Source organism: Electrophorus electricus, chromosome 16, assembly GCF_041902795.1.
Source record: "Electrophorus electricus isolate QZ-2024a chromosome 16, ASM4190279v1, whole genome shotgun sequence".
NCBI classification, from domain to species: domain Eukaryota; kingdom Metazoa; phylum Chordata; class Actinopteri; order Gymnotiformes; family Gymnotidae; genus Electrophorus; species Electrophorus electricus.
The window spans coordinates 4783253-4795954 of record NC_137512.1 but is presented as its reverse complement, the minus strand read 5'-3'; the positions used below and the strand labels follow the sequence as shown (position 1 = coordinate 4795954).

At 48.0% G+C, this 12702-nt stretch overlaps 1 protein-coding gene across 5 annotated transcripts in view; it reads right to left on the bottom strand.

Annotated features, from left to right (window-relative positions):
* Positions 1-68: 68 nt before the first annotated feature.
* The window catches only part of rnf130 (ring finger protein 130), a 53914-nt gene continuing 41280 nt past the window's right edge, over positions 69-12702 (bottom strand). For 2 of the 5 annotated variants that reach the window (XM_081698582.1, XM_081698580.1), the window contains 5 exons: positions 9075-9157; positions 5999-6095; positions 4965-5169; positions 3040-3136; positions 69-904 (listed from right to left, as the gene is read on the bottom strand). In XM_081698582.1, the coding sequence (XP_081554708.1) occupies positions 808-904; positions 3040-3136; positions 4965-5169; positions 5999-6095; positions 9075-9157 (579 nt within the window). In that variant the 3' untranslated portion in view covers positions 69-807. Of the gene's footprint in view, positions 905-1980; positions 2494-3039; positions 3137-4964; positions 5170-5998; positions 6096-9074; positions 9158-12702 lie in introns of those variants that run through there. The other 3 variants (XM_035531960.2, XM_035531961.2, XM_081698581.1) reach the window with 3 other exon arrangements.

Below are 12702 nucleotides of genomic sequence, written 5' to 3'. Positions count from 1 at the left end.
CCAATGACAATGTTGTACCCACACTCACACAGACAATCCCCCAGAGACAGACAGAGCCAGGAGGCCACTTGAGAGATATATTCATATATATTAGGTGCCCTTATGAGGGAATCAGTAGTAATTGGTGTAGTTAACCCAGGCTTGTCATTAGAACTTTAAAATGCATTTGTTTTTTTATATATGTACAGATTATTTTTTAAAGTTCTACAGGGAAGTAATGCTGATTTGTCATGAGACTTCGTTTTGAGTGCTGGCTGGTCAATGCTGAAAACAGGAAGCTGCACCAGCCCCACGTTCTGTCACACAGGAAGAGATTACAAGCGTCGGCTACACAAGCAGCTCATGTACTAGAGACAAACGCTCCAAGCGAGGCAGGAGTCCGTCCGCCCCAAGTCTTGGCATTCTGTTAGAGACTCGCAGCAGCAGTACGTTAATAAGCATTTGGATGTCAAAAACAAAACACTCGGCAGAGAAACATACATGAAACAAGTTCAATCAAAACTGACAGTCGAGCTGGAATAGCAAAGGAACAAACAAAACTAAAGTGTCTGAAAATAGGCCCCCAAAAAGTCTGAGAATGTCAACGATGGAGAAAAAAAAAAAAAAAAAAAGGTCTGGGGGTGTGAAGAGGGTTCAGCCAGACCCTCTCCAGGTGACCGGAGGCCTTTTGGCAGCAGTACACGTAGTCGCTGTCGTCGTTGCTGCAATTATCCACTAGGGGGCGGTAGCCCCTTGGCTCAGGCTTCGGGACGAAGACGGCTAATGGGGACCAAACGTGAAGTGGAGGCGTGTCCTCATGACTTGTTATCATCGTACATGTTCAGAGAGGCCTGGATGTCGGGAAGCTCCATCTCGCACACGGCGCTTCGCGGGGGGCCTGTGTTGCGGCTGAAGAAATGCCCACCTGTGGGGGAGGAGGAGCAGAAAGGTGTTCGAGATTCGTCTCAGACACAAGTGCGCAACACCTGGCATGCCACTTCACAACTTCACACGGGGCTCGGACACGACACGCCACACCACCAACAGCAACTACACAACCTGGAGGTAAACGGAAACGATGCGGCAAGAATTGAGAGCAAACGCTAAGGACGCAACGCGACGCAACGCAATATGGCAACGTTAACGACGCACGCAGGCTCATCACGGGCCGAGTTTTCAGGGCTGCGCTTTAACAGAGAAGCTGATCGTCGCAGATTTCTATCATGCTCTACGTGTAGCAGAGCAAACGCAGGGAGGCGTGTTTCGGGAAGCCCCACGTTCCACCAGCCTGGCTCCACTCTGGAGGTGGGACTTCACGGAGCCCCGGCGCTCCCCTGTACGCTGTGCTGGGCTCACATGGAAGGTTCGCTCCGTGTCAGAGCCCCCCTGAGGAAATGGATACAGTTTTTACCACTTTTCGAATTTCTACACAACGCAGAAGTAAAAGAAAACCAAATCAAGTCATGCTGAATTTAAATGAGCACCAAAACACATCGAGACTCTCCGCTTTAGTGCTCCAGCGCAAATCGTTCCCCTTCATTTAAAACATCATTACAACGTCCAGTAATAATCCCATGTTACTATAACGCAGCACATTGCAACATGATCGAAAGTAACTCCTTCTCTGGATGCAACACTTCAGTCTTCTTATTGAAAGGTTGGCAGGTGCAGGTGCAGCTGCGTTCACCGTGGAACTCGGCCCGTTCCCGGTGAGCTCTCGCCAGGCTGAGGTCTCAGAGCAGGCTGTGTATATAATGTGCTTCGTCTCATCCATTAAAGCGGCGAGGCGGGAGAAGGCCACCTCAGCGAGGGCGGACCCGCTGGCGCAGAGAACAGCGAGACCCCAAACGGTAACGTTTACAGCGCACAGATGGTGTGCCCAGCCTGGAGGGTGAGGGGTTTAAACATCGGGTGTATTAACAAGACGAAGCCTCAACCCGCCTCACCTTTTAACCTTCACAAACGACCCAAATAAAAACCACCAGCTCAAGACAGTCATGCTCAATTTAATACACAAGCACTTTTATTATAATATCAAAATTCATTTTTTTTTTTAAAGAAAGACAACACTAAACAGGTAAAAATCAGGAGGGCATACAGATGCTGAAAAGATTCAATTACGTACTCAGACTCGTCTATGACTTCCATGGTTTTGTTTCTGAGACAGTAGAAGAAGGATCATGGCACACGGGAGCGCATAGCTAAAAAGGCTTCTCTTAACCTTCCAACGCAGAGCCTGGCGTTTTATACAGTAAGACACAGTCAAAACTATTAACACTATTAATACTGGGGCGAAAATAGTCATTTAAAAAGCTTCTTCAGTCCCTTCTTAAAGGTAAAATGCCTCTGAATGAATCAAACATCTATGTTTCTCTCTATAGGCCGAACGTAATCTGCAACTCTTCAGAATCAAGTGCAAGACACTGCTATTTTTTTCAAGAACCGATTGTGGTATAACAGCTCATTCTACACATCTGCTGCTGCAGTCCGTAAAGTCTTCACTCTGCCGCCAACCTGGAAAAAGAACAAAACCCCCCCAAATCAGGTTTTAATGAGCTGCACTTTAAAAACGGGCTGCGCCTGTACTGACCGCACACAGGGAAATAAAGTGGAGAATATAATCTTTAGCGCTGACGACAGATACCTTAGTCACCTGAAGCGGTCCACACAAGTTTACACTAGGAGTGCGTCAGCACATATTTTCAGGTTCAGTACAGTTCTCTGTCCTGAACTGAAGATCTGATCTGATTTTTGATATATGTTCTACTGATATGGGTCGGTAAAATACATTTTGTAAAACAAAATCGCAGATCTTAAAATGGTGCAGTTAATCCACAAACAACACAGTAAAGCCGAACAACTCCTATACAACCTGATACAGCGTACGTGAGCTGTTAGAAAAGGCAGAGGGAACTCTATGATACTGTTGGAAATTTCAGGATGCTGTTTTGACCTAGGGTTAGGGTCTGGGTATGTTGTCTAAACATGTTTAATAAACTTGTCTTCTACCTGGCCAACGAACAGTGTGTGGTATCTGGAAGTGTGAAATGCAGGACTCACTCAGGGGTTAGGGAGACGGAGCTGGTGGCCCTGATGATCATATAACACAGTGTCAGAGCACTGAGGACGCCAAAGCTGGCCACAATAAACCACTCCTCTGTCAACAGAGTAAAAGGGGGAGGAGTCACTGCCTGAGCTGGGCGGGGCCAGGGGAAGGAGGCAGGGCAGAGTCGCCGCGGGAGCGAGGAAGCGCAGTAGCAGGCAAAAACGGGGACAGAGAAGAAGCTGCGGAAGGGAGAGATTTGGCGCCCCCCCGCGGCGGAGACGCAGAGGTGCGTTTCAGCGACACGGAGGAGAGAGGTCGGCAAAACTGACGGCGCGAAGAGCGGGGAACCCATTTCACACGAGCGCTGGGAGCAACGCAGCAGACCAGTATGAATAAATGGTTTCATCTCGGTACAAAACAGGAACACTACAAAGACTCGTTCTGCCGGGAACGTGGTCAGAAGCCCTCATAATAACATTATAATCGGGTCCTGGGGACATGGCGCTACACCCAGACTGTTTGTCTGCTGATATGAAATGGGTCCAGAAAGTCACACACAATCTCAGTAGGAAGAAGACACACAGCCTCAAACACAAGGAGTGACCGTGATCAGAAAGTCTGGTGATCAGGCAGGACCTTACAATTATACAGTGGGATTACTACACTGAGATTAGTACACTGACATTTGAGACTTGACCAGAAATAGCAACCACATTTACATGTGAAGGGCGAGAGGTAAACGTCCGTTTATTGCCAAACTCGTCTGAACTAGGCAGCGAGGCATATGCCTTAATAAGACTACTACATTGTAAGATTGTTTCTGAATAATCCACTAATTTCTGCGTAATTAGCATAATCATTTCTGTTCTGTATTTTAATTATATAGATCTTTTTACAGCACGTCATAAAGCAGCTTTATAAATGTTTGGCTCCAGATCCCTCATGAGCAAGCCAGTGGCTGCAGTCATAAGAAAAACTCGCTGGGCGGAAATGTTGGCAGGACAAACGTTGAAGAGGGAACCCGTCCTTCCAGAAGTCTGCGGATCCGACACACGGTTTTGTTCTGTTCAACTCTAGCACCTTCCTTCAGGTGTTCGAGTTTGTAGGGGAGGTTGGTGTGACATTATGTAACACTGTTGCGATAAACTTGCTGTAGACACACACACAGACAGCCAGGGGTCATATCTCAGTACTGGAACAGACTGTACACTGATCTCTGCTGCAGACTGGTGGGGTTAAGGGGGGTTGTGTTATTGTTGGCTCCTACAGCACAGCCTCATGAACCAACTTAGGGCAGGAAGAAGACCAGGGCAAGTGAGGGCAAGACTTCTGACAAGTGAGTCAATATCACAACATCTAAATGTTATAGACGTTTGATGACTGTCGAAACTCTGCTGGATTTTACTTGGTACGTTATGGGAATTCATCTAGGGATCTGCTCAGTTGTGAAAGGTTTACAGCCATTATGCAATTATGCATTTTAATAGGACACAGACAGATATCTGATAGGAGTCTGAGAAAGCTTACATAACTATAGTACTGCATGTGTACACACACGCACACACACTGATGCGTGTCGCTACCTGTCCTACAGTTGTGTTTACTTGTAATTCTGCAGAATATAGCATAGGCACGAAGCACCAAGAAATGTTTTTGGATGCCAGTGTAAAGGCTGATGGGTAAGAGGGAAGCAATTAGAGACCCAGCCTGAACCACTGTTACCGCTCACAGCACAGGTCAGAAGACACACACACACACAATAAAGACAAACAAAATTAGAAGAAAAGATGTGTTTTATGTCTGAGTAAAAGAGTGATAGAGACAGAACATGTGTGTGTGTGTGTGTGTGTGTGTGTGTGTGTAAGAGAGAGATAGAGAGAGTGAAAGAGCAAAACAGGGCAGGACAGAGAGAGGGAAAGAGAAGGTTCCGGACTCTTACTGGTAACGGCGATGTTGATCTCGCCAGCGCGGGGGGGAAGCTCCGTGTCTGTGGGCAGTTGTGCCGAACCAGAGTGTCGAAGTGGCTCCAGACTCACGTTCATCTCAGATGACAGGTCCACCAGCGCCGCCCGCTGGCTGGAGGCCTGGCCACGCGACAGATGGTCCATATCGAACGCCACGTTGTCTACACAGGGCAGGTTTGGCTGTAAACACACACATGCACGCACACGCACACACACACAGACACGCATGCAGACACACACACGCACACACATACACCGACAGAGCGTTTCCTTTGTTCAAGCTGATATTAAAGTTGTTTTTTCAACAAGCTATCCAACCATCAAGCTTTTTATAATCTCATGTTTAAGTGTGTCTATGTAAGGTCAGATTGTTAAAGTTGTAATATTTCATCCCATCATGCATTTACTTACATATAAATATATATTTTTGCTTGACTTATTATTATTATATTACATGTCCTTATACAGTACTTACTATTTATTTTTTTCTGTTACTTTGATTTATTACAGCATCAAACTGTGGGAGTTGCTAAAGCAAAATTTATTGTTCTTACACAGTGGCAATAAAACAATTCTAGTCTAGTGAACTAAAACGCGCCACTAAGCGCACTGTGAAGCAGTACTTCCCTTGACCACTAGAGGGGAGTATAGCATGACATTAGAGACATACGTTATAAATAGTCAAGCAGGACCTTGCATGTATGCGCTACTACACACCCTGTTATGACAGACTAATGGATGCAGCTCTGGACTCTGAAGCTATCGTTCATATATCTCTGTCTCTCTAATACTGCCTCTGAAGAACTGCTAGCACACCATCAAATCCAGAGAAGCCGCAAGATGAACCAGATATCACTAATGAAATTGCTTCATAAAGATAGGAATCTGAGATGTGTTTAGATCAGCGATAGCTTGGGTCATAGACTGCTATAGCTGTTTAGTAATGCTCCCAAAATGGTGTGTGTGTGTGTGTGTGTGTGTGTGTGTGTGTGTGTGTGTGTGAGTTTACCGTGATGCCCAAAGCTTTGAGAATATTGAGTTTACACATAGGACAGGTGCAGTGTTCATTCAGCCAGGGGTCGACGCACATCTTATGGAAGACGTGTCTAAACCAAACCAGAAACACAGTCATCAGCATGGCCTTATCTAGCAATACATATCAATACATACGCTTCCACTCACTCATACTTGATGAAATAACTGGAGAGAGAGCACACAGCTCTGTGAGGACAGACACAGTAACGTTTTGCTCTTTTAAAATAGCTTTTAAATAACCCTTGTTAGTGTTTCAGCTCAGAAATATGTGGACAGAAACGCAAGCGCTAATCAGAGCTGTGAGAGAAGGATAAAAAAAAGAACAGATATGATGAAAGAAGGAGAGAGCGAGAGAGATGGAGAGGAATTCCGAGTGTCCTATCTGCCTCGTATCCTGCCAAAGCACAATCTAAGCTGTGTTTCGCAGGAAGAGGCAGGAATGTGGGGCTTGTCCCCCAGAGGAAACCCTAACGCCGGCCTCGATGTACAAGGCCGGCGTTGTGGATCCAGCTGAACACAAGGTCACCGTTGTGGGTCTGGGAAAATCCTCGGTGCTGTTCCGATGTTCGTCGGGTCCGCTGTGTGCGTGCTGGAATACATTAAGGGCAACACAGCCCTGGTAAGGACGGAAAAAAAAGTCTTCCCGATTCTTCCCAACAAACACTCCGCTCTGTTATATAACACGACACTGAAGCATACTGACTACGGGGTTTCCCTCAGCTCTGACTCCGTATAACGGGACACCGCGAGTGTGTGGCGTGAGCGTGGCCCAGGTGATGGGTTAGCTGTAGAAGGGCCCTTAACGCGTTGAAGGCCATTGCCACAAACAACGTCAGCAGCTCCTCTGAGGGAGAGACCGAGCAAAGAGTAGCGTGAATAAAGGATGAGAGAGTTGGCCACACACACACCCCGACCGAGGAGGCGTGGGTCATCGGTGTCGGACCAGCGGCAGCACTCACGCATGTGTATGTGTGTGTTACTGTAAGGTACACGAGATATGTATACACACATGTAACACAGTGGTGTGTGTTGTTCATATCTTAATAAAGAAAAATAGCAAGAGTTAAATAGAAGTGCACGGACACACACACACACACACACACACACACACATACACACACAAACACAGACACACACACAGACGCACATACATATACACACACAGACACACACACGGACACACACACACAGACACACACACACAGACACATACATATACACACACACAGACACACACACGGACACACACACACGGACACACACACACACACAGACACACACAAACACACACATACACAGACGCACACACACACGGACACACACAGACACACACACACACACACACACACGCACATGCGCGGTATAAAGTGGATACATAAACACAGGGATAATGCAGAGGGTAAATTGAATAGCTCTGACTGGGTCAAGTGATGTGCCATTAACTCGGCATTGGCCTATTGATCAGGCATTGGAGGCCCTGGCACGCAGGCTGGGGGAGAGAGGAGGTGCAGGCTGGGGGAGAGAGGAGGTGCAGGCTGGGGGAGAGAGGAGGTGCAGGGTGGGGGAGAGAGGAGGTGCAGAGTGGGGGAGAGAGGAGGTGCAGGGTGGGGGAGAGAGGAGGTGCAGAGTGGGGGAGAGAGGAGGTGCAGGGCTAGGAGAGTGAGAGGCAAGGAGAGATCATCTGTGAACACTCCCAGCATGCCCTGGGGCCCTTTGGCTCAGAGCGGCCCAACGTTCAGCCGCTTGCATTGGGTTTCGCCTCTTAACCCCTCCAGCTGCTGGGGTCACGGGGGTCTGATGGTGGACACCGAACAAACCCCCAGCACCGTGACATGAGCACTGCTGTTTTCAATGTTCGAAGGTGCCTGACACACACACACAGACACACACACACACACACACACACACATCTATCTGCGCAAGCTTAGGCACTCTGGCATGACCATGAAGCTGAAATATAAGGCCAGAAAGGAAGGGGCTGAATCAGCTGGACTGGACCAACGCTGTCCTGTCTGCTCCACACAACAGCTGAATGAGGGTTACACACCGCACCAGTCAGAGGGGAGTATCTCACCCCAGACAGACCTCACTCACCCCCCAGACAGTATATCTCACCCCCAGTCAGACCTCACTCACCCCCACACAGTACATCTCACCCCCAGACAGTATATCCCACTTCCAGACAGTAAATCTCACCCCCAGACAGTAAATCTCACCCCCAGTCAGACCTCACTCACCCATAGACAGTATATTTCACCCCCAGTGAGACCTCACTCACCCCTAGACAGTATATCTCACCCTGAGACAGTATATCCCACTTCCAGACAGTAAATCTCACCCCCAGACAGTACAACTCACCCCAGACAGTACATCTCACCCCCAGACAGACCTCATTCTTTCCCAGACAATATATCTCACCCCAGTCAGACCTCACTCAGCTCCAGACAGTATATCTCACCCTAAGACAGTACATCACTCCCAGACAATACATTTCACCCCAGACAGTATATCTCACCCCCAGACAGTACATCTCACCCCCAGACAGATCTCATTCATTCGCAGACAATATATCTCACCCCTAGTCAGACCTCACTCACCCCCAGACAGTATCCCTCACCCCAGACAGGAGCGTCTCATTCATAGGTGTAAGGTCAGTGTTTGGGTTAGAGAACTTTGGGATGGTGACGTAAGCAGATGCCAGTCAGACAGCCGTATGACCAGGGCAGACACAGCAGATGGTACTTCAAACTCTAAAAAGAATGTGGGGAGGAATGTCTTTGTGTGTGTCTGTGTGTATGTATGTGTGTGCCTCTGTTTTACTGTTGCCTGGAGGTCACTAGAAGCAATGCTAAAAATAACCAGAGAAGGTCTGGCAGGGGAGGAGACTCAGAGATTCTCTCTGTTTCTCCCTCTTGACCAAACTGCAAACACACATTCACACACACGCACGCACACACATACAATCTCAAACACACACACACACACACACACACGTAATACACTTAAGACACTTAAACACTCCCTTAAATGCATTTACACAAAGCACTTACTTGCATGGTAGGATACGGACCACATCGTTAAGCTGGTAACTCTCGATGCACACCGCACAGTGATTGAAGTCGGGGTCTGTTTCCTGGAAAACAAAACACACCTCGTTCAGCTGGGAGAAACCTGAATGCTCAGCTCAACTCAAACCAAACATCCGCCCAGAACCAGAGCCGCCCAGAACCAGCAGATGTGGCCACTGGGAGAGTAAAGTCAGGCCCACAGGTAGGGCACAAATGTCTCCCACCGTGATGTAAGCCCTGCTGTGTCATGTTGCCTGGCAACAGTTGGGTGACACTATATGACAGAGGACACTAAATGTTAAGTGACATGACCATGCTATGAAAGGAGGATAAGATGATAATGCAGCAAGGAAAGAAAGAAAAACGAAACGAAATGAAAAAAAGAACAAAAAGAAAAAAAAATATATATATATCAGAAAATCGATGCAGTGTCATTTATTCTAGAGCCTGTAACATAAAACTGGGAAAGAGAGCAAGAAAGACAGACAGAGAAAATTCCTAGTAATCCCTTATTTTATAGACTGTGTGAGTTACAGCACAGGACTACCTTTCTCCCAAAAAAACAAACAAACCCATGAACGTTTATAAAGAAATACTTTTCAGTTCTATAAATCACATCCAGTTTCTGTTAGTTTGTCAAACCAACTCGGAAGACTTCAACCCACACTCAGCAGTGTGTGTGTTCTTTCCCCACGACACACGCAAGAGATTTGTTCCCCCTTGGTGTCACTGGTCTGGTGAGATCAGGGTGCCCACACGATCCTAAGGACCCAGTTTAAACACAGGACATGGACATAAACCGCGGTGTTCCTCCGGAGATCGTCTGAGAGTCCGTGGGCTTCAGTGAAGCCAACTTAGGCCTGCCAGAACTTCTCCCCTGTTTGTTCTTGCTCATCTGAGCCAGCTGGGATCTTCATTATCTCCTGCAGAGCTCTGTGGTAGGTCAAGGCCAGCGGCGACGGGAACAGGACTGCAAGCGGAATTGAAATCCCACTCGACCTCAACTGATCCGCGTCACGCATGGAGAAATGCCAAACAAACTTCAAGTTCCACACAGGCTAAAAATGCAGTGGGGAGACCGAGGGGAACAAACCAAGCTTACATCAGCGGGGGATGAGACCAAAGTGGGGAATTCTTAGAGACAAATATCTTTGTTTTGCACATACCACTTCCATAATTAGCAGATAAAACTTACAGAACAGGTTTAGATATAGTACATACCTGTCCAGTACAGTTACCTCATACAGCACACACCTGTCCAACACAGTTACCTCATACAGCACACACCTGTCCAACACAGTTACCTCATACAGCACACACCTGTCCAACACAGTTACCTCATACAGCACACACCTGTCCAACACAGTTACCTCATACAGCACACACCTGTCCAACACAGTTACCTCATACAGCACACACCTGTCCAACACAGTTACCTCATACAGCACACACCTGTCCAACACAGTTACCTCATACAGCACACACCTGTCCAACACAGTTACCTCATACAGCACACACCTGTCCAACACAGTTACCTCATACAGCACACACCTGTCCAACACAGTTACCTCATACAGCACACACCTGTCCAACACAGTTACCTCATACAGCACACACCTGTCCAGTGGAGTTACTTTACATGCATGAGCCACTGTCCATTCGCACAACGTTCACCTACAACAGCTATGTTTTGCTAACACTCAACAGTGTAGAAGACCAACAGGACACTAACTCATATGCCATACATAAATGTCCCTAATGCAAAAACAAAAATTAATGTAGCGTAACGTAACATAATGTAAGAGCCAACGACTGCGTCATTTAAGAAGCCAGCCAGACACTTTGCTTTAGACATTAAACACCAGGGCTGTCCTCTACCCGAACCACATCGGTCCATTATCTGAACCCAGCACGTGGGCGGCTAAGGGAGTGGGGAGGGCCACGTCCCTCTGAGGCTGTCTGCTGCTCTTCCCAGAAGCATCTCCGCTCCTGGATGCTATTCCTGTAGCCTGGCCGTGTCATGTGTTCTGGGCCTGGCCAAGGTCGTCCTGCGGAGAGTAGGGTTGGGTTTCTGTCTGGCCCCTCCCACCACCGGGCCGCGCCCCCACCCGGCCGACGCCCTCCGCAGGTTTGGCACACGGGATCTAGCCTCTGGCAGCCTCTAAACAGCGGTAAGAAACAGGCGAGCGTGACAGAGATCAAGCAAAGGTAACGCCTCATTGCAAGGTAGCACGAGGGAAATTGATTGGTTTCATATGAATCCGGACAAGTGAAGATACAAATAGACTAAAATCATTTAACGTCTTTTAACAATGACGGTAAAATGCATTTAATGCCATTTTCCTGGACATAGACTTGAGGTTAAATTGTAATGTCAGTGGCAATTTGGAATTGAAAGAGCTTGTTTGTTATATATACACCTAACAGATTTTTGTAACCTTTCTTAACGTTGTCTATGGTAGGCCTTCTTTTGATAGGTTAAACCTTGAATCTGTGTGGCCTGTGGTGAAAGGAAACCGTCACCTTCACTTCCATGAAGAATTCAGTGAGTTTCAAACAACCACACCGGAGGCTTCACACACAGCCCCGCACGCAGGATCTGGTGCTTGGATCCTCACAAAGAGTAACATCTGCAAGACATTTAGTGGGCCCAAGTATAGGACCTTGCTGCACACCATCCCCCTGCTGTATAGAGGCTGGGCAGAAGCGCAGTGCTTGGTGCCTCCCCGCCCCCAGGACAGAACCTCCATCCCACCGAAGCAGCCCCACTGAGGCTCTCCTCCCAGTCTCAGAGACATCTGATCCTTGGAGTAGCACCCTTCCCCTCCCTGAACCAAAGTGTGGGCACCTCCAGACGTGACCTGCCAGGAGTACGACAGTGCGGTGACAACAGCTAACAGCCAGAGACGCAAACCAGCTATATGACGGCGTGGTCCGCTCTAGGAAGACCAGGGAAATGCCTGTGCTTCCAGCAGTTAAAGCACCCAAACCGCATACATAAATACGAGTATAAGCAGAGGTTCAGCCTTGGCAGAAGGAGCCCTGGAACACATGCTGGAGACATTAGAGAGTGAGTTAGAGCTTCGGCGACTTACCACGACACCACCATCATTCCGGACGGCAGCTGATCCGTCAGCCACAGCTACATTTTACTGTGCCTGCAGTATTGTCCATAGATACCTGTAAATCTCTGACTCTAAATCTCTCGCTCTTCTCTCGCTCTCCTTCGCTGTCACCTCTCACTAGCTGACCTGCCCCAGACGGACGGTTTCAATTTCTTTCTGCACTCATTCAAGGATGCTCATGTTTAATTCAGGGCCAGAGCTGGAGGACCGAGACCGGGCGTCCAGCCGCGCTGACTGGTGTGCCGCTCTCCCCACCCCCACCCATCGCCTCCGCCCGTCACCTCTATCCCTCCACCCTCCCTCGTTGCACATCTTTCAGGAGGCATGCTCAGAAAAAAAACAAAAAACAAAAACATTAAGAAAAACAACACAGGAAGTTGCTGGTCCCTCACTCGCCGTCCACTGACGGACAGGTCTAGAATCCGGCGGCAATACGATCACGTTCAGTTCACGTTCGGACCGGATTTGCTAAACTGTGGAAGATG